General features: G+C 40.9%; 1 protein-coding gene across 2 annotated transcripts in view; it reads right to left on the bottom strand.

Annotated features, from left to right (window-relative positions):
• Positions 1-25,694, bottom strand: part of rab6ba (RAB6B, member RAS oncogene family a) — a 59,605-nt gene extending 33,911 nt beyond the window's left edge. The window contains exon 1 of one of the 2 annotated variants that reach the window (XM_020609995.1): positions 25,415-25,694. In XM_020609995.1, the coding sequence (XP_020465651.1) occupies positions 25,415-25,484 (70 nt within the window). In that variant the 5' untranslated portion in view covers positions 25,485-25,694. The remainder of the gene's footprint in view (positions 1-25,414) is intronic. The other variant, XM_020609996.1, reaches the window with a different exon arrangement.
• Positions 25,695-26,412: the final 718 nt, after the last annotated feature.

The following is a 26,412-nucleotide window of genomic DNA, read 5'->3' as shown; positions in this document are numbered from 1 at the left end:
AGTTGAGTTGATGCCAAAGAGCTTGATTTTGGTCTCATCTGACCACAACACTTTCACCTAGTCTTCCTCTGAATCAGTCAGATGTTCAGTGGCAAACTTCAAACGGGCCTGTAGATGTGCTTTCTTGAGCAGGGGGACCTTGCGGGCACAGCAGGGTTTCAGTCCTTCACGGCGTAGTGTGTTACCAACTGTTTCTTTGGTGACTATGGTCCCAGCTGCCTTGAGATCATTGACAAGTTCCTCCCGAGTAGTTCTGGGCTGATTCCTCACCGTTCTCATTATCATTGAAACTGCACGAGGTGAGATCTTGCATGGAGCTCCAGACCGAGGGAGATTGGCAGTTAATTTATGTTTCTTCCATTTGCGAATAATCGCACCAACTGTTGTCACCTTCTCACCCAGCTGCTTGGCGATGGTCTTGTAGCCCATTCCAGCCTTGTGTAGGTCCACAATCTTGTCCCTGACATCCTTGGAAAGCTCTTTGGTCTTGGCCATGGTGAAGAGTTTGGAATCTGGATTGATTGATTGCTTCTGTGGACAGGTCTCTTATACAGGTAACGAGTTGAGAGGGCTCCCAATGCCAGCTCATTACCTGTATAAAATACAACCAGAGATCTTGCTGACTGATAGGGGATCAAATACTTATTTCATTCAAGAAAATGCAAATTAATGTATAACTTTTTTGTAATGCATTTTTCTGGATTTTTTTTTGTTATTGTTGTGTCTCTCACTTAGTGGGCAAACTTACAAAATCAGCTGGGGTTCAAATAATTTTTTCCCTGACTGTATCTTCTTGTCTTGTTCTCGTGAGCCCAATATCATGTATCGTCACAGCCCTATTACTAACAAGAGAAAGCTGTTCGCTATTCACAACATGACCCCTGACAGCAGTGTAATTCACCCAAACCACCTTAATAAAAAGCCCGTGGGCTTATTTAAAGAACAGCTCATTCTACTCATGATCTGCTACTGGACTCAAAGGTAGACCTCAAAATTTATTTGCTAATATATCCCTCTTGTGTTAGGTTAATTGGTAGATGAACCGGAAGGGATGGGATGCTGTACTGATTGTTGTGATTTTTTTTGATTTAGCAATACCTTTAAAAACAACATAAGTTTTAAATTTTACTTGCTGTCACTGCAAGCCTTCAGTAACTGTTTTGTACCAGCTGCAAATTTTTTGTTTAATTTTATTTTTTTTTTGGGTTGATTACATACACAAATGGCTTTACTCAAATGGTAATTTTAGAGGAGTTGTTCGTCTGTTAGCTGCAGTGGGAGTAGAGACAATTAATTTATGAGGTTAGATAAGGCATTTCAATTTTTAACATTGTTGTGCAGCACTGTGTGAACATGGAGACATCATTCCATTTAGACATGCAGTAACACGGAGCTCATATGGTGGTACAGAAATAGAGATCACCATCTGATGGGACTGTCTAATGTGAGCAGACATCTCCAAGATTTCTGTGACTTATCCTGTTTATGTTGTGGCTGCTTTGAAACTAGTTCATGTTGTTATTTTGCTGACTGACACAGGATAGATCATCTTCAGCATGTTTAAAGGTTTAATCCAGTGATTTTGTGTTGCACTTTCATAGAGTTGGGGGAGATTAAAGAAAGAGACTTAAAAAAAATGGTAAAAATTAATGCAACAAAGGCTTAGAAATCCTGTTTAATCTCTAGTATTGGTCCTAGTACAGTTCTAAAAACTCCAGATCCTACAATTCCCATCATGCAACTCACTAGCAGCTTTCATTAGGCCATCCCTGCCTGTTAAATCCCCTCATACTTCAAATACCCTCCCAGTTTATATCACAGATTTTCTGTCAGATACTTGAAGTCTGAATCCTTAAGGCCTGGACACACCAGGGTTCAAAATGGAACAATTTTTTAGCAAAAATATTTAATTCCAGTGGCTTCATTGCAATCAGAATATCTCATCAAGTCATTGCATGTGATCTGTGTACAGTTCAACTTTGGTGGACTTTGCCAATTTGCACTGCTGACCAATAACAAGTGGTGTTGACAGTGCTGATCTCTGAGAGGATGGAAAGCCGTAGAGGAAGCCATCTTAGTTTATTAGATGATTTGCACAGTCACCTTTTATTTCACCTCCTCTGGAGTAAAAACTGTTCTGCAAAAGAGCAATGATTTGCAGACAGCTGTGAGACAGGAGTAAATGGTACAATACTGTACATCTTTTGACTCATTAATGACCAAGCTAAGCTAATTGTTACAAAGACTGTTAGCCTAGAGACTGCCCGCTTCAACAGCTATATAGTGATTGAAATAATGTACACACTGAGCTCTGGGAGCAATGTTTACATTGTCAGTCATCTGTAAAGCACTTTAAATTGCATGAACCAGTATGAAAATTGCTATAAAAATAATTAGGACCAACTAGCACCAGCACAGTCAGGCAAGCTAGTAAGCTAACAATTAGCTCACAACACAACACGACACAGATTCTCACGACGTCATGAGCGTTATTTTCTCGATTTCCTCCAGAGATACAGAAGACATCATACTATACGACTGTTGAATAGGCTGAGAAGTAGCATGCTCTCCATGAACAGTAAACTGACTATCATGTGTAAAATAAGCAGAGTCCTAGAAAAACATTGTCCTTTAATTACCTTATTTAGTGGCTTACTATACTATGTTCTTAAACTGCTCACAGAAAACAGCTTATATTATTCAGATGTCTCCACACAGTGCAGGAATTCAACATGTAACAACCAATCACACTATTCCTGTTAATCATATACAACCACACTGACTACTCTCAAATATGTAGCCACCTTATAGACAGCTTAATAAATAGTAACATAGATAAGGGATTTCTGCCTCCTGCATTTCCAATTACAGCCTTAGTTTTAATGAAGTCTCTATTTGGTGTGATGTTTCAAAGACCTGGAGTGAGCAACATGAGAGACAATTAAGGCAGAGAACTAAGTACCTGCTACTGCACCAACCACCAGTTTCACCACCAGGACTTGGCTGACACCTCATTAAGGCACTGCTTTAGGACTCAAAATGCAATTTTACGGCAGGTTAAAGTCTCTACGTAGTTGGGTTTCATATTAGGTTCTGCCTACTCTTGCCATTTGCGAACTGTGCAACCATGAAATGAGTTAGTTAGGATTTTCTCATCTGCACACCTAAACGATTAGGGACCAAAAAAACCAAAACTGTGTAGCAAATACATTTAAGTGAAATCCATAAATCCCTACAAGATATGATGACAGTAGATAATTGGACTGAATTTATGTGACTGAAATGAGTGTCCTTTATAATAAGAAAAACAAAGCCTTTTAATGATGTCATGACCTTTATAAAGTGCATATGCTTGCACGTGTTTTACAGCCGACACTGAAATTCTCTGTAAATTAAAACAACTTTTCCCAAGAAAAATTTAAAGAAAGTTCCATTCCAATTCAAATATTTACACTTTTCTATTAGCAAGAACTTTCAAAACTCTTATGGCTGTAAATGAAGTACTCATAACTTAAAGGGCCCATGGCATGCGTTTCCTTGTTTTCTGACTTATCTACAACAGTGAATTCTCATCTTAGACATGAACCAAAGCTCAAAAATGAGGTGTACATGTATTCTAGTACTTCTATACAGAAGCAACTTGGTTTATACAAGTCTTGCAAACTCTCGCTCATGAGGCTTTTTTTCTAACAAAATAAAATATTACGTGATAGTTTAAGGATTTCCTTGAATGGTCATAATCTCCAGGCTGTGCTTGTTCATGTGAGCTTGCCTGACATCCACCGGTTCCAATGTAAAAGCAGAATTTTTCAACCGTGCGGTTTTGTGGATATATTTTATCTCCTCCTGCTGCACTGTAACCAGAGGATGTGAAGAAAAATACAGGGCCTGAGGTTAATGCATGTCCAGAAATGTTCCTGTACAGGGACTCGCTGTTTTACCTGACCGGGTCTAACCTACAAGTAGCCAGCCAGTGGAGCCCTCTGGCGGTGAATGATCAGCTCATCAACACTGGATTCCCACCAGTGACATCCACCGGTTCCAATGTAAAAGCAGAATTTTTCAACCGTGCGGTTTTGTGGATATATTTTATCTCCTCCTGCTGCACTGTAACCAGAGGATGTGAAGAAAAATACAGGGCCTGAGGTTAATGCATGTCCAGAAATGTTCCTGTACAGGGACTCGCTGTTTTACCTGACCGGGTCTAACCTACAAGTAGCCAGCCAGTGGAGCCCTCTGGCGGTGAATGATCAGCTCATCAACACTGGATTCCCACCAGAGCAAGTACCTGTTTGTTTTGACTGCTTGAGGCCAGTGTGTCTGCAGAATGTGATGTGTTGCTGGTTAAGGAGCAGATTAATGATCCATGATGTTATCGTTTGAACTACGCTACCTGTTGGAATAAATTTCACTACATTGGGACTGGATGTGGTCATGTGGGGGAAGACCCTGCGACCACTAGTTGGATTTACCGACCTTGGAGCTACTTGAAAGGGACTGATGTTTCCACTACTTGGAGGGACTTAATGGTAAGTTTAATAAAAAATAAATAAATAAATAAACACACACACACACACACACACTTGTAGCTAGCTAAATCTCTTTCTATTCTTGATTTAGGAAATGTCACCAACTCTTCCTTACAGATCACAAATTTTGCTAATATTTTAGGCTATTTTGCACACACTATGTTTAGGATCTACCTACAGGCTTTGAGGTTTTGCTTTGGATAACAGTCTTTTTGTAGAAGACAGTCTCTATGTATTGGCTCATTCCATCCAGAATTTACTAATACTAAGTGGAATCCATTCTTCCCTCTTTCCATGCAATGTTTCCTGTACCACTTGCTGCCAACACAGCCTCAAAGTAGAATATTTCCACCCCCCTGCTTAATAGTTGGCTATGTGTTCTCATCAAATGCTGCTCTTTTTTTCTCCAAATATACCTCTGGTGATTGTGGTCAAAGAGCTCAATGTTAACTTCCATCTGTCCACAGCACTTATTTCCAAAATTACTCTGGCTTATTCGGATGCTGCTTTTCACACTTCAGTTGTTGACTTTGTGATAAGGTCACTTGTGAGACTTCCTTCCGATAACATCTCCATGTAGACCCTGTTTGTGCATCAACAATGCACAGGGGAACGATGCACTACAGGTACCACTCCTGTGTCAGCAAAACCTTCCTGCAGCTCCTTTGCAGTCATATGGGGCTTTTGCTTTACCTTTCTACCCAGCAGTTTTAAAATGTCATTTTTTTACTCTTCCAAATCAAGACATCCACAGCTGCCCTTAACTACCACTTTATGATCACATTCTGAACAATGGCGGAAGCTGGACACAGATGTTGTTACAGCTTTATGATGCTTTGTAGAAAAAAAAAATCTACGAAATATGCAATTTTCCCTGGGGTGTACAAATGTTCTGCATACAACTGAATATATACAAATAATGGCTATTAATCCATGAACAAGACAAAGCCCACACACACATGGTACATTGAGGAACAGAAGTATTTGAAGCTTAAACTCTGCGTTGCTCAGCGACAGCCCCGAAACCTGACAGATCTAGAGGAGATCTGTGTGGAGGAGTGGGCCAAAATCCCTGTTGCAGTGTGTGCAAACCTGGTCAAGAACTACAGGAAACGTTTGACCTCTGTAATTGCAAACAAAGGTTTCTGTACCAAATATTAACACTGATTTTCTCAGGTGTTCAAATACTTATGTTCAGCAGTGCAAGACAAATAAATTCTTTAAAAATCATACAATGTGATTTCCTGAATTTTTTTTTCATTCTGTCTCTCAGAGTGGGAATGCACCTACAATGTGAATTTCAGACCCCTCCATGATTTCTAAGTGGGAGAACTTGCAAAATCGCAGGGTGTTCAAATACTTCTGTTCCTCACTGTATAATAAACTTACAACAACCACTTCTTGTTTAGCTTTACATAGCTGAATAATAAACTTGTTGTTCATCCAGCCTTGGAGCTGTGTGCCAAGCAGCCAGGTAAAGTCACTCTTGGTAACTTGGCGGCAGGCATTACATCCCTTGAGAACTTAGCAGCCAATCAGAGCATGGCAGTGCTTTCTACATGAGCTCAGCTCCCACTCACAAGGAGATGAATAAAAATAAAACAGTGCATGTCATGCCTTGCCTTTGCATGACACTAGGATGAGAGCTCAGCACACTGGAGAGAGGTGGGTATCTAATATTTATCAATAAATGAAGGAACTAAGAAGAAATAAGTGGTTATTTATGACTGTCCTTGCTGAGGAAGGAGAGCAGAGATGTGGAGAAGATACAGAGCAGTAGCCAATACACTGACTCTTGCATATGCGTACTTGCTTATTCATAGTCGCAGCAGCTGGCTACAGAAGCTGGTAGGAGAATGCCAAACAGCAGATGGCCTCCAAATGAATGTTCTTCAGTCTAAGTTAAGAAATTAAACACACATTAACACATAAACAAGAACTGTCATCTTAAGAGCACTGAAATATCTTCCTGAAATGAAACTTTAGGTGTACAGGTATATTTCACATATAGTGACACTGTGACCCTAACTTTAATCATCTCACTAAATAATCCATTAATGTGCACTAAGCATGACATTGTGATCTGTATCGCTTCCGGTTCCACACCGTGCGGAGCGGCAGCGAGCTGCAACAGCTCTGCCTCTTTTGTGTTTATTTTCGTGTTTCCTTGGGCTTTTGTGTTTGCTTTTTTTGCTATGTCTCGTTTCCGTAAACCCTTGTGGAGTTGGGCTACCAGGGATACAACTTTTATTGCGTTTGCATTGAGTTTTGTACTTTTTTATGAGCTTTCGAGTCTGCCTCGGGGGGATCCTTGTGTCGCGGCCCCAACTGTTTGCTCTGCTTGCCAACAGTCGGCTTCCTTGTTGTGAGTTGCCAGGGATTCCCACGAGGATGCGAGGAGAGGGGCGAGTCTGCAGAACTTGAGCAAAGCGCTGGGAGAGGAGCTGGAGTGAGGCGCTGGGGTACAAGAGGTCTTGCACGCGCTTCACCGGGACTCCAGGATCTGTGGTCCCTGGTGACGGTTATCTACTGATCCCCAGGCTGGCTCTGCTGCTGCGTGCAGGCGCACAAGGTCTCGGCGGACACAGCACCCGCAGGCCCTAATCCTTATCTCGGGGACTTCGACCATGCCATGCCTCCCTCCCCCTCTCTGCCACCCTCCTACACAAAGAACAAAAAAACTCTGGACCATGCCGTATGCTAATGCTACGAATGCTGACACTTCCGCCCCTCCCCCTCTGACCACAGTCTGCCCTGTCTGTGATTTGAGTGAGAGCGATATCTGTTCCTGACTCTCTATGACTTTCTTGTTTTTTGGGTATTCACAAATTGTTTTTTTAAGATTTTTGATTTGTTTTTAAGAGATCCTTGTGGTGTTTGCTGTTTTGAAATGCTTGTACTGTCTTGTTTTTTTAGTGTTCTCAATTTGTTTTTTAAGATGCGCCGCACGTAGTGGCAGCGAGTTCTAGTAGCACTGTCCTCTTTTGTGTTTTTTCTCTCCATGCTTTCTGAACTTGTCTATCAAGATTGGTGTGTGGTATCTGTTCTTATGGTGTCTTGTTGCTTGCTCCCTGTTGTTTTTGTCCCTTACTGCTGCTGGAACACTGGAATTTCCCCACTGTGGGATCAGTAAATTTCTACCTACCCTACCCCTACCCTAGTGAGAGCAGAGAGCAGGTGGAGGAACACCTGGAAAGGTGGAGGTCTGTTCTGGAAAGAAGAGGAATGAAAGTCAGTCGTAGTAAGACAGAATACATATGTATGAATGAGAGGGAGGGAAGTGGAACAGTGAGGTTACAGGGGGCTGAGGTCAAGAAGGTGCAGGAGTTTAAGTATTTGGGGTCAACAGTCCAGTGTGATGGGGAGTGTGGGAAAGAGGTGAAGAGGCAAGTGTAGGCAGGTTGGAGTGGGTGGAGAAAGGTGTCAGGAGTGTTGTGTGCCAGAAGAGTGGCAGCAAGAATCAAAGGAAAGGTGTACAAGACAGTAGTGAGACCAGCTATGCTGTATGGGTTAGAGACTGTAGCAGTGAGGAAAAGACAAGAGGCAGAGATGGAGGTAGCAGAGATGAGGATGTTGAGGTTCTCTTTAGGAGGGACCAGGATGGACAGGATTAGGAATGAGCACATCAGAGGGACAGCTCAGGTCGGCTGTTTTGGGGACAAGGTCAGAGAGGCCAGATTGAGATGGGTTGGACATGTGCAGAGGAGGAATAGTGGTTATATTGGTAGAAGGATATTGGAGATGGAGCTGCCAGGCAAGAGGTCAAGAGGAAGGCCAAAGAGGAGATATATGGATGTGCTAAAAGAGGACATGAAGTTAATTAGAGTGAGTGGAGGATGCCGAGGATAAAGTTAGGTGGAAACAGATGATTCACTGTGGCGACCCCTAACGGGAACAGCTGAAAGAAGACTGTTAAAACATATTTATTTGTTAACCAAATGTAACTCTTTTAGCCTAAACATCTGTCTCACCTTAAAATCACATAATCAATATTTACCTACATACTGTATAGTCATTCTTGCAGCTCTTCTTTATTTTTTTATAACTGGGCTGCAAGACTGTTATTATCAGTGACTGATCTGAATCTTACAAATCTGACTTCATCCACATCAGGGGTCTGGAAATCTGCACCACACTGACTGTTTTTACAATATCTGTCACATGGACTGCACCTGTAAAGAAAGTGCATTATGAACTCTTAGCAGAACACATCCATTTACAAATACCTTTGAATAATGGATGGACCTGCTTTCCAACTCAAAGGCTGAGTCTCCTGTGCACATGCAAAGCACTCAGGGAGCCATTTCAGCCCCTGCACAGTCTAATGAGGCATTTGATGTTACTAAAAGCAATAGCAACACACAAATACACACACAAATACAAATATGTGCACACTAAGAGCCCAAAGGCATATCCACCAAGGTGTGACACCAGTTTTGAAATATATGACTACTGTAGTGTGTGTGATTGCCTTGGGAAAAGAGATAGAAGTCATATGTCTGCTGTTTGACGCCAGAGGGCTTGAGAGAGACCACCTTGACGTTTTAATGTTTAAATTTGATTCCATTCTCACAACACAGAGGGCAGCTAGAGGCTAAAGAAATGAAAACAGCATCTTTCAGAAGAACAGGACTGCTTTCATTTCTAGTTTACCAAATATACTATGTACTGTACTATGTCTAATATTATCAGCTAAACTTGTGTTTTTGATGTTGAATACAGCTGATAAAACCCACAGTACATTCTACATTCAGCTCATATTAGCAGCTGGACGGTTAACAAAGCAAATTTATGAAGTAGATCCCAAATACATGTGTAAATCTCATAACTGAAGCAAAAAAAAAACCAACAACAACAAAAAAAAAAAAACACTGTTCAGATTGCCCAGTATACACTGCTGAACATTTTGGACAAACCACTCATCACCCCTGCCCTCAGGGAACAAGAGCAGAGGTGCTTTGTAACACAGCAAATGCAAAGTAGATATTAAGTGTGTATACAATATTGTTTATCAAAGACATGGGATCTGATAGCATTTTAGCATATCTGTGGTTAAGCAAAAAGATCTCACTCAGCACCGTAATAAATGCAATTTCAACAGTTTTGTATAACAAAAGGTGGAACTTGATGTTTAAAAATCTAGCTATTTTGAGTCACATTATTTGTACATTAGTCATTTTAACTGTGATATAGGGAGCAATTACCAGACAAGAGTGACAGTCATACAAATGTACAAACTATCCAACCTAACCCAGGTACATTTTGCTGTGCGTAGGTGCCTTCTCCAGACATTTTATCACTGCTCTGTGACATTCATTAACCCTGTCCTCAGCCAGTTTTCCTTTTGCTGCAGCAAAACACAGCTCCTCACAGGGGGGCTATGCTGAAGCTGCAGAGACTGAACAAAGTAAAAGCAACAATAAAAATATTAAGTCTACTTTACCATTCAGTGAATATCAATTAAATAAATCTGTGATGTTTTGCAGGCGCAATTCACTGAATGTTACCTGAACGCAAATTGTTTCACTGTGTGAGGCGTGTTCTTTTATTTTGAAAAGAGAAGACTAATAAAAGGATATTTCACAGTGTGAAATTTATTATGCATTAACGTATCAAAACTAACATGTGCATATGGATCTTCACTGTTTAGGATAAACAGAAAAGACTGTCCTCAGCTTATCGGTATACAATATTTGTATGAAAAGCTACTATCTAATTGGTCAAAAACTGCTGGGGAGAAGCCGTGGTTTAGACTTAACTCTCCACATATAAGTACGTAAACTTATGTGTGCTATAGAGTAAAACCATTCATAAATGTGTAAAATAAAAATCACCCTAACAACTGCTACAAGTCAGACTCTCGTGGGTCACAGAAAACAGTGTAACACCAGTAGTAGACTGAGGCCAGGCCTTTGCCCTTCGAGTTTTCAACAGCAGCTCTTACTTTAACACGTCTTGACACATATAGAATTCCTCAATATGGACCAAACCTTGCCTTTCTAATTGAGACCTCCAGGAGCGACACTAGGGACCCAGAGAACTAAATAATGTATATGTATTTGGTACACCAAATCATTAGGTCCATTCTGCTAAGAAATGAAGTTTATGTAATACTGTAACAATGCGTTCACCAAAAGGATATTCAAAATGATTAACAAACTAACCTTGTAGCCCTGTGGGGGAGCGAACAGTCTTTGGACTGAACACTGTGCAGCTAACACAGGAGGAAATGACAGTGAGCTCTCATCTTATTACAAGATTTCTGGACAAACACTGTACAGCCTGGACTGTGATGAGTTGAACTGCCTCTAAGGATTTACACCCTTTGTCTACTGTTAATTAACTGAAATTTCATTATCCAGGTGTCCACAAGGTGTAGTAGCCTCTGCTGTTAAATGAATAACAAGAAACAGCAGGGGAGTATGTTGGGCTAATAATGACCAAAGTGCAGAAGTGGTAACAATAAAGTTAGATTCAATTTTTATCATTTAGTGTGATAATGATGATGCAATGGCACCTCTTCACCCTCTGAATCGTTTCTGCTTAATGGATTTGTAAATCAAGCGGGTTTAAATGCACATTAGTCTCTGCTAGTTAATGGGTAAAATGAGTTCTTGTGTAGCACAGGAAGCCTTTTAATCTTCTGTTTAAACAACACACGTTCCATCTGGATGCATTTAAAATGGCCACATCAAATACACGGTTTATCTTAGGAGTATATGTATTTGTTGACTGCTGTGTCTATTCATGGGTACAACAGTCCAGTGTTTTTAATAATAACTGGTTGAGAAACACAAAATGCCGACGGGCAGGGACTTTACGATGTAGTGGAACCTAATCTAGTTCTGCAGAAAAGCTGCATCCCAGTTGGGTGTTGGCATGGAGCCAGAAATCTCTAGCAAAATACAGTTTTGCTATTCGGACAGGACAGCCATGATGTGCCCAGTAAAGAAATGCTGACTCAAGGCTGATCTATACTAAGAAATTCCAACTCATTTACTTTTCGATCTCTGTTCCACAGCAGACACAAAACAAGCATTGTGAACATTGTTTTCTATGATCAAGGCTTGACTTTGGTCCAAGGCTAAACTCTCCCATAGCTACAAGAATGTGTGGGACAAAGTTTTCATCAGCCTTTAAAAAAGGATCAAAGGATGCAGACAGGACGAGGACACTGTAAAAGGGCTGCAGAGAGACAGACATACTCTGCATTCGACTGAACACTTTATGTAATGCTTCTATGAACAGCAATCCCTGAATATGTTCACATCTTGAGTAAACATTAGATGCATTCAAATGGTCCTACACTGCTGTGGCTCCACAGCATGTGTGCCACCTGTCTCTCTGCAAGACGTCTGCCCTTGATTTACTTCTTTGTCCGTTGAATTAGATAAAACACTTCCTACTATGTTAAACTGGAGTGATGAATGTTCAGCTTGCCTCCACTCCATAAATCCCCACAGGACCTTCAGCACAATGCTCACACTGGCATCTTAGTGAGGCAATACAGTATAATCACACAGTCAAATCTACTGTATTAAACAGTGCTGATTAAAGATTTTTTAAAACTGACAATACTCATTAATAAATAAAACTCCACAGAACAATTGTAAAGCAGGTGTGAAGGCACCGACTGGCTGCATTCAGGCTAAAGCGGCCCCATAATGAGGGCTCATGTTGGGAGCTGGAGAAAGGGTAAATACTGAAAGAGACCTGCTGTATTCAGTGAAGTGTCACATCCCATGCTGGGTAAACCTTCCTCCACAGCAGGGACTTTATCCGCAGAGCCGTTCAGTTTCAGCAAATGGGATTGCTTAAATGGGATTCTCTGTCTCTTTCCTTCGAAAGATTTCACATTAAGCAGGAGCCCAGACAATTTCTAAAATGCACAATTTTGTGAGAAAGATTTGCAAACAGTTTCTGCAGCTGAATGATGCGAGACACTTTAAAAGTTCCTGAATCTTTGTAAAAGGGGATGGAGTTACATTTGTAACAAAACCAGCACCCAACCTTGACATATTATTCCTGCTCTTTCTCATCAGCTATTGCTTCCAAACTCTTTTCAGTAACACACAGGTGGGCGGAACTGAATCAGACCATTTCTCTACATTTCTGCATGGGCAGCAGACAGATTTGCAAATCTGTTTTATTCTGGGCAGAGTGTATAAGGGAGGCTGTGCTTTCCCATGGACCTTTGGGAACACGCCCACTCAACTGTGCAGCATATGTATAGAGCTACAGCCATGCTGCTTGGTATTCCTTGGCTGCCGACCAGCTCTGGCAGGACTGAAAGCACCTCTTAAATGGCAGAAAAAGTTAGTTTTTTTTTTTTTTTTTTTTCCAAAAACAAGAAAAAACATACTGTTATCAATGTTGGGCTCCTCAATCTTTCAAAGCCTTTGGGGGATTTACAGTATGTCCACTGTGAAATGTGTCACAGCAGAAACATGCACCTGAGCAGATTGAGATTCTAGTTCTAGTCTTATCTAAACAAGACTAGATCCAGGGTTGGAAGTTAATAAAAAAAGATATGAGGCACTTATGTTTAGTATATAAATGACCAGATGGCTGGCACGCTGCTGGGATTGACACCTTTTGATCAATTACCCCCACTAATGGGCAGCTGAGTCAATCAATAGCAAGGGAGTTGTTTCCCCCAATCCATCAGAGGAGAGGAACATTTGCTGGGAAGATACAATGAGATGTGACATTAAAGAGGATGGCCAGTTATCTTAAGATGCAGCTAGATGATCATGTGTTACAGCGAACAGAGCTGCAGTTCAGGGAATGTAGGCTGGACTAAGAATTTTGTCAGTTGACTGTCAGTAGGATGTTCAGTGCGACTATTTCTTCTTTTTTAAAGAATATTTTATACACACACACACACACACACACACACACATATCCTAGGCGGTCAGAAAATGATGATTTTGACCACATTAACTTCAGTAATCAAATGCAAAAGAGGGGCAAGACAGCTGCATAGGTTTGCAAGATTTCAACTGCAACCTATTTAAATTGACGGTATATGATGTCAGGTTGCCATATGGATTTGTCAGAATAATGAGGCAGGTAGTACTTTTGCATTTCTGTTGAAATAATTTTCTTATAGGCAGTTTTTTCTTCTGAAACATGATTATAGCATAGTTTACCAACTTTGAGCTTCTCTCATCAGTTAACCACAGCACGTTGTTACTTAGAGTTTGGTGTGTGCCAGCTTGCGCTGCTAAATATACATTTATGATTCCTCTTATTTATAATTCTTCATTGAAATGTTTCCCCAGCACTTTTTGTTAGCTTCCTAATCCTGTTTGAATAAATGCATGTCACAGAAACACATGATAAATGGCTGTGTGTTACACTTTAATGGAGATGGGCGAACAACTCGGGCGCACATACAGTGCCTTGCGAAAGTATTCGGCCCCCTTGAACTTTGCGACCTTTTGCCACATTTCAGGCTTCAAACATAAAGATATAAAACTGTAATTTTTTGTGAAGAATCAACAACAAGTGGGACACAATCATGAAGTGGAACGAAATTTATTGGATATTTCAAACTTTTTTAACAAATAAAAAACTGAAAAATTGGCCGTGCAAAATTATTCAGCCCCCTTAAGTTAATACTTGGTAGCGCCACCTTTTGCTGCGATTACAGCTGTAAGTCACTTGGGGTATGTCTCTATCAGTTTTGCACATCGAGAGACTGAAATTTTTGCCCATGCCTCCTTGCAAAACAGCTCGAGCTCAGTGAGGTTGGATGGAGAGCATTTGTGAACAGCAGTTTTCAGTTCTTTCCACAGATTCTCGATTGGATTCAGGTCTGGACTTTGACTTGGCCATTCTAACACCTGGATATGTTTATTTGTGAACCATTCCATTGTAGATTTTGCTTTATGTTTTGAATCATTGTCTTGTTGGAAGACAAATCTCCATCCCAGTCTCAGGTCTTTTGCAGACTCCATCAGGTTTCCTTCCAGAATGGTCCTGTATTTGGCTCCATCCATCTTCCCATCAATTTTAACCATCTTCCCTGTCCCTGCTGAAGAAAAGCAGGCCCAAACCAGGATGCTGCCACCACCATGTTTGACAATGGGGATGGTGTGTTCAGGGTGATGAGCTGTGTTGCTTTTACGCCAAACATAACGTTTTGCATTGTTGCCAAAAAGTTCGATTTTGGTTTCATCTGACCAGAGCACCTTCTTCCACATGTTTGGTGTGTCTCCCAGGTGGCTTGTGGCAAACTTTAAACAACACTTTTTATGGATATCTTTAAGAAATGGCTTTCTTCTTGCCACTCTTCCATAAAGGCCAGATTTGTGCAGTATACGACTGATTGTTGTCCTATGGACAGAGTCTCCCACCTCAGCTGTAGATCTCTGCAGTTCATCCAGAGTGATCATGGGCCTCTTGGCTGCATCTCTGATCAGTCTTCTCCTTGTATGAGCTGAAAGTTTAGAGGGACGGCCAGGTCTTGGTAGATTTGCAGTGGCTCTTCATCCAACCTCACTGAGCTCGAGCTGTTTTGCAAGGAGGCATGGGCAAAAATTTCAGTCTCTCGATGTGCAAAACTGATAGAGACATACCCCAAGCGATTTACAGCTGTAATCGCAGCAAAAGGTGGCGCTACCAAGTATTAACTTAAGGGGGCTGAATAATTTTGCACGCCCAATTTTTCAGTTTTTTATTTGTTAAAAAAGTTTGAAATATCCAATAAATTTCGTTCCACTTCATGATTGTGTCCCACTTGTTGTTGATTCTTCACAAAAAATTACAGTTTTATATCTTTATGTTTGAAGCCTGAAATGTGGCAAAAGGTCGCAAAGTTCAAGGGGGCTGAATACTTTCGCAAGGCACTGTATGCAAAACTAGCCATATCATTGCAACCGTTAGTCTTTTCTCTTGTAAAAGCAGACCACACTGTTTGAAAACATTTGGGTCTAATAAAGTACAAATCTCACCTTTATGTGTTAAGCGCTTTGAATTGTTGTTGCATATGAAAATGTGCTATATAAATAAACATACCTTTCCTTTATGTGTCTTGTCCTAGTGGATTTTGTTGTCTTCTTCTCTGGGCACCAGTTTGCTAAATAGTGTCACTGGACATTATACAGCATATCCATACATTGTACAGTGTCACTGTTGCAGTGGGTATTCCCCCTGACCACAAGGGGAAGTAGTGAGCAAATTGCTGCTTGGCACACCAAAATGAGGAGAAGAAGAAGACAAAGCAACAGGGGCTGTGGCTACCTTCTACTGTAATGCACACTGGCTGACAAAAAATGAAACTGAATAACAACAAAGGCTGGATTAGAAGGGTCTCAGTCAACTGACAGGTCTCTCGACTAATGATTCATCAACTTTCAGGGGACAGCCCTAGGGTAAACAAGCATCTGTTAAACTGCCCTAATGTTCTTTCATACGTGGACTTTAAACTTTCTTTTTTTAAATTTCTATCTAAACATGACACTTTGTTGTGTATCTTCATGTTGAATTAATCTAGGCTAAGATGTTAAAGCTATCAAAAAATACCAGAAAATGAATACATTTGCAAATGGTGGTGAACTGTTCTTCAGCTGACACCCAGCCAGGGGCCTTTGTTGCTTGTCATTCCCTGCCCCCTCAATTCCTGTTATGGCTCTACTGTCACTCGCCAGTACAGGCATAAACATACACACAAAAAATGTTGTGTTAAGTCTTCATTTGACGCTAGTAACTCTGTGATGTCCTTAGATGTCTACGCAGTACTATTACAGACTGTACTATGGTACATCAGTACTAAATTCTCAGCAGTCCTGTGGCAGGAAACATCATAAACAGTTTCTATTTCAGTGCCTTTCTTTGATACCTTTGTCACACACAAACCCATTGTGTGACATGATGTCACACTGGCTGATCATACACATCTCACTGTTGGTCGAATGGAAATCTATAAGCCAATCCCTTTTCACGCAGTCAGTTCAGACTAAGTTTATCATTTAAAAGTATTTTGTGGCAGGTGAGAACTGGAAGTGAAACTGATATTTGACTTTATGAAGGTACCTTGTGCCTTCTTTGCTTTTCTTAGCACTATTCTATCTATAATAGACTCTGCATTGCAGTAAAGATAATAGTGCAGGTAAAAATTTATTGGGCTTTGTAAGTGTGAACTGGTTATTGATCAAGCTGGAGATGTTTTACATAAGGCTAGGTATGAAACAAATTATGAAATAAGCATATTCTTGCTATAAGACTGACAAGTACTATTGTGTTTAATATCAAAATGTTAAAAATGCTAAATATAGATAACCACTTGAATACTTATTATTTTATTATCTATATGTAAGTATTTTATGTACTGTATAATTAGGTTATAAAGACATGCCACATAGGCCACCTTCCTAAGTTTGAAGGTGCTGGAACACTTGATACAAAAAAAATACAACAAACCAACCCACATTAAAATCACAGCAGGGTTGAACACACTTCATCTCCAGCCTCCTCTTAGTTCACACCATCACTGAATATTTGTCTTGGTTTCTGTGAGGAAATGAGTGCACACATTATCCATAGCGAGTCCCTGAAGCAGTTTTCAGTAGTCGGTTTCAGGTTCTTGCTTATACTGTGCCACAGTCATGTATATTCATAGATAATAATATATAGTATTATATGCAATAAAACTGAGAAATCATTTCTCTGCATGGAACTGTGACTGTAGAATTTCTGTTGGCATCAGGATTTGTGCACTTCACCTTGCTTATTGTTGTACATTATCTGTATAAAAATCTGCATGCTACTGATGTGTCTATCGTGTGGTTTCAGAGCCTCAGTGAGGAAACATGTCAGTCGCTTCCAGCCTGAGCAAGCCAAAACCCTCAGCTTCATTTGCTCAGAAAGCTGTTTCCTGGAGACACAGTGACTGATGCATTAGACGAGCAGCTAAACACGACTTTGAAGCGTACTGGTCCGGTGATTCAGCAGTATTTTGAAGCCAGAGCTTGTTAGTGCTATGGCAATCTCTGTGCAGTGAAAGATGGAAGGTGGCATTTTGAGCCCGTGAGCAAGATCTCATGGCAACCGTGCGGATGCATCAACCATATGTATTCCCATCTGTTTGTCTGAGGTGAAATGAAGCATGCAGCAGGGTATTACCTCCAAACAATTGGCTTTGACAAAGTGTCATGCAGTACTCCTCCTTTGAAAACCTACCTAATGCAAAACATCTATGACCCAATAAATGCAGAAATGCAGTAATCTGAGGTGTTCTGACAATGATCTGGTTGGTTACTTTGAGGCTGGAACTAGCAAAATGCTGTTGCCACCAAGAGTGTGGGCACATAGACTTGGAAACAGCTGAATGGCTTGCTGAAAGCCTTCAGCTTTGCCGAGGAGATCTTTTGTACAAGTAGTGTAGAAAACACCCAAAGGAGCATGCAGCAGGACAGACTTCCTGACAGCTCATTTAACATTCTGCCTGCTTCCACCCACTTAATCTGGAGCTCCCACCTCTCTGACGTTAGACAATTCTTTTATGAGAAACAGAACATCATGCCATCTTTCCCTTTATAGCCACATTATTCAGACACTTCTACCATTATGGGCCTTCACTGTACGCAGGAACTATCAACCCATAAAGAACAAGTGGCCATTTCACAGCTGTCCCTGATCCTGACATACTTGAGTCCAGTCATGTACATTAATAAATGACAGTGGCACAGCTGATGGGGTTCACGCCCACCTGGGCACCAACTGCAGCTACAGCAGACATGTCAGAGAGCCACAGCACCAAGGAGACAACCCAATCAAACGGGAGGCTGATGCGGCCACTGTCAAGATAAGCTCTGGTTGACAAATAGAGTCCCCTCACTGATAACAGCCGTAGGATCCACTGCTCCAGGCTGACTGGGACTGCTCAGCACAGGCCTGCAGAGTCTCCAGTGGCTTTATTTGGGTGTTTTCACATTAGGCATGATTGCCCCCCCCCCTTCACATTGCTAACATTGCATGTGCACACAATCCGATACAGTAAGTGGCAGCATCCAGCTAGTTGGTTTGCACTCCGCCAAGAAGACAAAAGATGAAGCAACTACTCACGTCATCATGTGGGCGACATTTGTTTCTGTTTCACACACGTGTAAATACTGATGAATACTTCCATGAATCTCAGTTTTTCTGTGTAGTATCCAGCTGTCTCTCTTTTCATCAGCCCAAATTTCAAGCAAGCATTTTACTTCTTCATTACTCCAGAGAGATCCTTTCACAGCCATGTTTGTTACTGTTCAAACCGACAGAATTGAACAGTTATGAAGTCACATAGTAGCCCCCTTCCTTGTTAGACCACAGTCATGTTCACATCTCCCACAGCCTGTACTCCGGTACACTTGAATCGTGCGCGAGACAACCTCTTCAAGTAGACTCAGGTACGCTGCCCAAGTCCGGTACACTTGAGTTCACACTGATCAAAATGAACCGGACTTTGGGGTCAAGTGTACTTAGATCCAGGCCCAGGTCCCTAATGTGCGACCACCCTTGGAGTTCAACAACACAGACCATTTTACCCAGTATGCTGCAAAATGAGGCCACCCAATCATCTCTTTCTAAATCCCTACAAGCGATTATGTTCTCTGTCAAATGATTATTTTGTGGATAAAATTTTACAGCAGTTACCATAATTACCATGTAGTGGTGATGTCAGCAGTAACTACAGGAAATCTTGATTCTGTGATCGTGTGTTACCCATCGTGGGAGCAGAAGAGTTACTCTGTGTGTCCCATTAGAGATTAAACCTTCCCCAACTACTTTTTAAAACTAAAGACTTTTTTCCAGGAAATAAAGAGGTACAAAATATAATGAGAATAATGAGCATCCACAGTCCGTCACAGCTTGCCTACAAGTATGCATGTTGCTATTTTTTGCTTTCTTGCAATTGTTGCTTTTAATGTTGTAATCTAATGTTTTATCTACAGTATTTCTGTGAATTGTGTACTGCCTTTGTATAAATAAACTTGCCTTACAATGCTACAATGTGTGTGGCATTAAAGGTTTCTATGACTTTAGCAGTTATGTCCTATTGCATTATTAGGACAGATGGACAAACAGACACATGGATTTATCTGCCACCACACAAAGGAATCCTTATCCTTTAAGTCCAGATGTTATTAAAGAGCCCATGGCATGCTTTTCTTTTTTTTCTGACTTATCTATAAAGTTACGATGGTGAATTATCTTCTTAGATGTCACAAACTCTCGCTTGGAGGTTTTTTCTAACAAAATAAAGTCTTATGTGATAGTTTAAAGATTTCCTTGAATGGTTATAATCTCCAGGCAGTTGTACTTTCATGTGAACTTGCCTGGCATCCACCAGTCCCACTGTAAAAGTAGCATTTATTGACGGTGCCCAGTTTTGTGCATATCTTTTACCTCCTGCTGCACTGTGACCAGAGGATGTGGAGAAAAATACTGTGCCTGAGATTAATGCATGTCATGAGAACAGGCAACAGGAGTTGTGCGCATTCACAAACTATTCTCTCATTTTTAGGAAGAAGCTGTCTGGTTTAATCATTCTGAAATAATTACAGACTATTTGGAGTTATGATGCATGCAAAGCTAATCTACAGGTACAAGATTAAACATTAAATGGCTGGAAATGAGCTAAATGAGTAGCCATGGGCTCTTTAACCACTGAGTTCAAGCTGTAACAAACAAAACAAAGTTGCACCATCATGGAGTTTAATTACTAAGTGTCCCACATTGCTTATGATGAGAAATGATTCACTGAGCAGGAACATTCTTCATTAATAATTCAGGAATACTGTGTTACAACCAATTTATGTTCAGAGAGGTCACACACATCTGCAATTCTTCTACATATTGAACAACACCAGACGCTCCACATTTCCTGGAATGCTGACAAATTCTAAGTGCAGAGAGCCATACTACAGAGCAAGATGGAGGGAGGAAACGAAAAGGAGCTGCAGCAGAACCTTTAGATCATAGACTGTTTGCTCTGCATCCCAGGTATACACCTGAAGCCTCTGCATTTATGTGACTATCGGTTTGTTCAATCATCTAAATAACAAAGAACATAGATGAATTTTGGTATTTGAATTATAAATCACTGAAATTTAGAGGAGCCTACAATAAAGCTTTGTACAGCATGCACACACACACACAGCCGTAGGATCCACTGCTCCAGGCTGACTGGGACTGCTCAGCACAGGCCTGCAGAGTCTCCAGTGGCTTTATTTGGGTGTTTTCACATTAGGCATGATTGCCCCCCCCCCTTCACATTGCTAACATTGCATGTGCACACAATCCGATACAGTAAGTGGCAGCATCCAGCTAGTTGGTTTGCACTCCGCCAAGAAGACAAAAGATGAAGCAACTACTCACGTCATCATGTGGGCGACATTTGTTTCTGTTTCACACACGTGTAAATACTGATGAATACTTCCATGAATCTCAGTTTTTCTGTGTAGTATCCAGCTGTCTCTCTTTTCATCAGCCCAAATTTCAAGCAAGCATTTTACTTCTTCATTACTCCAGAGAGATCCTTTCACAGCCATGTTTGTTACTGTTCAAACCGACAGAATTGAACAGTTATGAAGTCACATAGTAGCCCCCTTCCTTGTTAGACCACAGTCATGTTCACATCTCCCACAGCCTGTACTCCGGTACACTTGAATCGTGCGCGAGACAACCTCTCATGTTTGTTACTGTTCAAACCGACAGAATTGAACAGTTATGAAGTCACATAGTAGCCCCCTTCCTTGTTAGACCACAGTCATGTTCACATCTCCCAAAGGGTCTCAGTCAGTATACTTGAATCGTGCGCGAGACAACCTCTTCAAGTAGACTCAGGTACGCTGCCCAAGTCCGGTACACTTGAGTTCACACTGATCAAAATGAACCGGACTTTGGGGTCAAGTGTACTTAGATCCAGGCCCAGGTCCCTAATGTGCGACCACCCTTGGAGTTCAACAACACAGACCATTTTACCCAGTATGCTGCAAAATGAGGCCACCCAATCATCTCTTTCTAAATCCCTACAAGCGATTATGTTCTCTGTCAAATGATTATTTTGTGGATAAAATTTTACAGCAGTTACCATAATTACCATGTAGTGGTGATGTCAGCAGTAACTACAGGAAATCTTGATTCTGTGATCGTGTGTTACCCATCGTGGGAGCAGAAGAGTTACTCTGTGTGTCCCATTAGAGATTAAACCTTCCCCAACTACTTTTTAAAACTAAAGACTTTTTTCCAGGAAGTAAAGAGGTACAAAATATAATGAGAATAATGAGCATCCACAGTCCGTCACAGCTTGCCTACAAGTATGCATGTTGCTATTTTTTGCTTTCTTGCAATTGTTGCTTTTAATGTTGTAATCTAATGTTTTATCTACAGTATTTCTGTGAATTGTGTACTGCCTTTGTATAAATAAACTTGCCTTACAATGCTACAATGTGTGTGGCATTAAAGGTTTCTATGACTTTAGCAGTTATGTCCTATTGCATTATTAGGACAGATGGACAAACAGACACATGGATTTATCTGCCACCACACAAAGGAATCCTTATCCTTTAAGTCCAGATGTTATTAAAGAGCCCATGGCATGCTTTTCTTTTTTTTCTGACTTATCTATAAAGTTACGATGGTGAATTATCTTCTTAGATGTCACAAACTCTCGCTTGGAGGTTTTTTCTAACAAAATAAAGTCTTATGTGATAGTTTAAAGATTTCCTTGAATGGTTATAATCTCCAGGCAGTTGTACTTTCATGTGAACTTGCCTGGCATCCACCAGTCCCACTGTAAAAGTAGCATTTATTGACGGTGCCCAGTTTTGTGCATATCTTTTACCTCCTGCTGCACTGTGACCAGAGGATGTGGAGAAAAATACTGTGCCTGAGATTAATGCATGTCATGAGAACAGGCAACAGGAGTTGTGCGCATTCACAAACTATTCTCTCATTTTTAGGAAGAAGCTGTCTGGTTTAATCATTCTGAAATAATTACAGACTATTTGGAGTTATGATGCATGCAAAGCTAATCTACAGGTACAAGATTAAACATTAAATGGCTGGAAATGAGCTAAATGAGTAGCCATGGGCTCTTTAACCACTGAGTTCAAGCTGTAACAAACAAAACAAAGTTGCACCATCATGGAGTTTAATTACTAAGTGTCCCACATTGCTTATGATGAGAAATGATTCACTGAGCAGGAACATTCTTCATTAATAATTCAGGAATACTGTGTTACAACCAATTTATGTTCAGAGAGGTCACACACATCTGCAATTCTTCTACATATTGAACAACACCAGACGCTCCACATTTCCTGGAATGCTGACAAATTCTAAGTGCAGAGAGCCATACTACAGAGCAAGATGGAGGGAGGAAACGAAAAGGAGCTGCAGCAGAACCTTTAGATCATAGACTGTTTGCTCTGCATCCCAGGTATACACCTGAAGCCTCTGCATTTATGTGACTATCGGTTTGTTCAATCATCTAAATAACAAAGAACATAGATGAATTTTGGTATTTGAATTATAAATCACTGAAATTTAGAGGAGCCTACAATAAAGCTTTGTACAGCATGCACACACACACACTCACTCAAAAATAGTACAACAAACAGATCTATTTATTCAGCTCTACTGGAGATTTCATTCATGCCATTTAATTCAGAAACCTAGAAATCCTTTTTAATACTTTCCCTGTCACTCAGTAAGAAGTGACGCCTCTTTCTCTCCCCAGTTTGACCATAATTTTTTATGTCAAACCATCCAGTTTTTTGGTCTGGTGAACACAGTGCGCTCCCTGTTATCATGTTTGCATAGACAAATCCCCTCTGACTTTCTACGTGGCACCTTAATGTTATAAAACTGCTCAAGAGTAAAACCAACCACCAGGACTTTCTGGGTTTGTATAAACTCTGTATATACTGTATCTAATTTCCTTTCATTCAGAAATGAAAGCACTTAGAAGGGGAAATCACTAATCCGAAGCATTCATTGTTAAATGAAAATATGTTTAAAAATATAATTTTTTAAATGTATTTTCAGTTTCTCAACTTAAAATTTACATCTCAGTTTTAGATCACTGTAAATGTCTTTTGTTTCTGAATGGACAAATTATGAGGCACTGGGCCCGAGCACAGACCTGTAGGAGCCCCCCCTACCTACCTACAAGGAAGGCCCACAGGCAAAAGAGCATCCTTTCACTCATTTTGCATCTCTGTGCTGATTTTTGTGCCTATATTTTATTGTTGCATGTCTTTCTGGTCATTTTACATCTCGTTGTAATCATTTTGCATCTGCATCTCTCTGTATTAGTTTTGTTAACTCTTTACTGTTGTTTTTAATTTCTTTTTAGGAGCATGTATTGTATCCCCTGGACCAGAGGTAGGTCCTTCAGTAGTCCACCTGTGGGGCAGTCAAAATACAACACATGAAGGTCTTACTTTGGACGCAGAGAGACCTGGATACTTTTCAGTTTCCTGCCATTTTGTACTACACATTTCATCAATTAGTCAATACATCTTTATTGGGAGGGTTTGATTACTCAATTAATTGCTTATCCATTAAATGACAGAAAATAGTGAAATATAAATTCCCATTTCCATGCCTTCTTTTCTGGTCTTTAAAACGGTCCAAAACTTAGTTATTCAATTTACAGTGAGAAAAAAACTGAGAAAAGCAGCAAATCCTCCCACTGGAAAGTTGGAACAGGACATTTACTGACTGATTATCAAAATAGCCAATACATTAATCAACTAAATGTTTCAGTCCATGTCTTAATGAGCCCTGCAGGACATAATGCAGGAGCTCAATAAAGGTATGATACACCAGTTCTCCACTGCATAGCTATCAGACAACATAGATTTACAATTGTTTCAATAACAAGGATGCCAACTGCTGTAAATCGAACAGTATGCTATGTATTGCATGACCCCACTATACTGGATGATCAATAAGACTGAACCATGAGTAATACGGTTAATTTGGCTGCTACAAACCTCTGAATTAGACCATAAACAGACCTGCCCTGTTCAAAACACAGAGTCAATCTTAAAATGCAAATCGTGCCTCAGCCAGCCCAGTGTAATCTGGTGGAGCACAGAAAAGCAGCAGCTTCTGTCTGAGGGTGTGGGCGAGTGAAGCTTGGGGTACAGGCAGAGATAAACACAGATAAATCAGAGACGAGTTTCCACAACAAGTCGTAGTGATGAGCATTCTGTTCCGTGCTGTACACCCAAACAAGAATTAACAGAGCAAGTCAGCATGCAAAACCACAAACTTGGTCAGCCTCGAACAATACAGGAAACCGGCTGCAGACGCACAACTTACTATATCTCATCGCCACTGACAACCTGGGTGTGTCTCCACACAGGAATATTTACCAACTTGTCTCATCCCCAGCATCAGACCCGAGGCTGCTCACCGCCTCCCTGCATGCACTGATTCAGCCTCGTCCACCGAGCATTCACCCTGACCCGCTGCTGTATAAATCAGCAGTCGGGGAGGTTTCAAACTAAAAGCTCCGGCGCTTTACGAGGCCAACCCTGAAGCTTTAATAGCGCCCCAGTAATTTTCACAGTGAAACTTAACAGACTGCAGGGCACCATTCAAACACTCCAGTCCATTGTGTGGAACCTTACAGGCTGATAATTTGATTAAAATAATGCCCTCCCCTCCCCACCCTCACTTCCACACACTGAAAAGACACATTTCACCAGTGAACGATTTTGTTTGTTTGTTTGTTCTTCGCTTTAAACCCTCCAACTCAAAACTAACACACAACCGCCAGCCTAGCTAGCTGAATGTCTTTCTTCAACAAACTGCTCACAGGCCAGCAGGTGCAACGTCTTCACCTGACACACTTCTCAGGAGAATAAAACACATCTTACCACTCTGCTCCCCCAGAAAGACGAGTTTGAATTTTCTTAAAGGGTTCCCAAAGTCTGTGCTCACGGACATTCTGACGAGGAGAAGGGAACCTCTGGTTACCGGAGGACACTCTGACTGTACTTATGTGGTCCCACTCGTTTTCAGTGTTGGTTGGCGAAGATGCTGGATGGAAAGGGCGGTGGTATTGCTTCCCGTTCAGCCCCACTCTCTCTCTTCGTGACTGGAAAGCACTGCTGCTGCACAGGGCCGTGACGCTCGAGGGTGAGTTGTTTTTTTTTGTTTTTTTTTTACTGGTGCTTCTGCGCATGCGCGTCCTGTACATGCGCTGAACTGACAGCAGTGATATAGGATTACGTCATGTGAGTCGGAAGACACAGGGAAGGGGGCAGAGGTGCTGCAGGGCTACGATTTCATGTCTGATGCAAAGTGTAAATACTTTCATACATTATTTTGTAGCAAACCTAAACGTGTATGTGGCAAAAAAAATCCATCTAGGTAACATTTTAGATTTATAATTAAAGTGATTCTCCAGAGATGTAGTGCTCTAACCTGATAGTTGGGGGATTTGCAAGAAAGAAATTTTAAAGGAATGGGAAAAACATAGCAAACACTGATATTCTCCCTTTAATCCAGGGAATACCTTTAAACTATAAAAGTCAAAAGGCTAATACAGGCCTTTATGTGGATCTCATAGTTTAACTAACAAATTTTCTGCAGTAGCAGAAGTAAATGAAGCCTTGAAAGCTGATGCAAAAATTTACAGGTGTTACAACAAATACTTTCTGTTCAAAGACATTTTTGGAAAAGACTGTGTTACTACCCACTCAGGCTTTAATTGGTTAAAGGAAATGCTAACAAAGGAAGTCAGCCCTTTTCAGAATGTTATTGCCCCCCATTAGAAATGAACAAGACAGTAGGCTCCAAATGATGGAATGGCAGCAGCTCAGCATCCAGACTTTCCAAAAGAGATATGAAAAAGGGATGAAGGCATATATGT

The sequence above is a fragment of the Monopterus albus genome, unplaced genomic scaffold (assembly GCF_001952655.1).
Source record: "Monopterus albus unplaced genomic scaffold, M_albus_1.0 scaffold103.1, whole genome shotgun sequence".
NCBI classification, from domain to species: Eukaryota; Metazoa; Chordata; class Actinopteri; order Synbranchiformes; family Synbranchidae; genus Monopterus; species Monopterus albus.
Note: the sequence above shows the minus strand (reverse complement) of the source record. Positions and strands in the feature narration are given on the sequence as shown.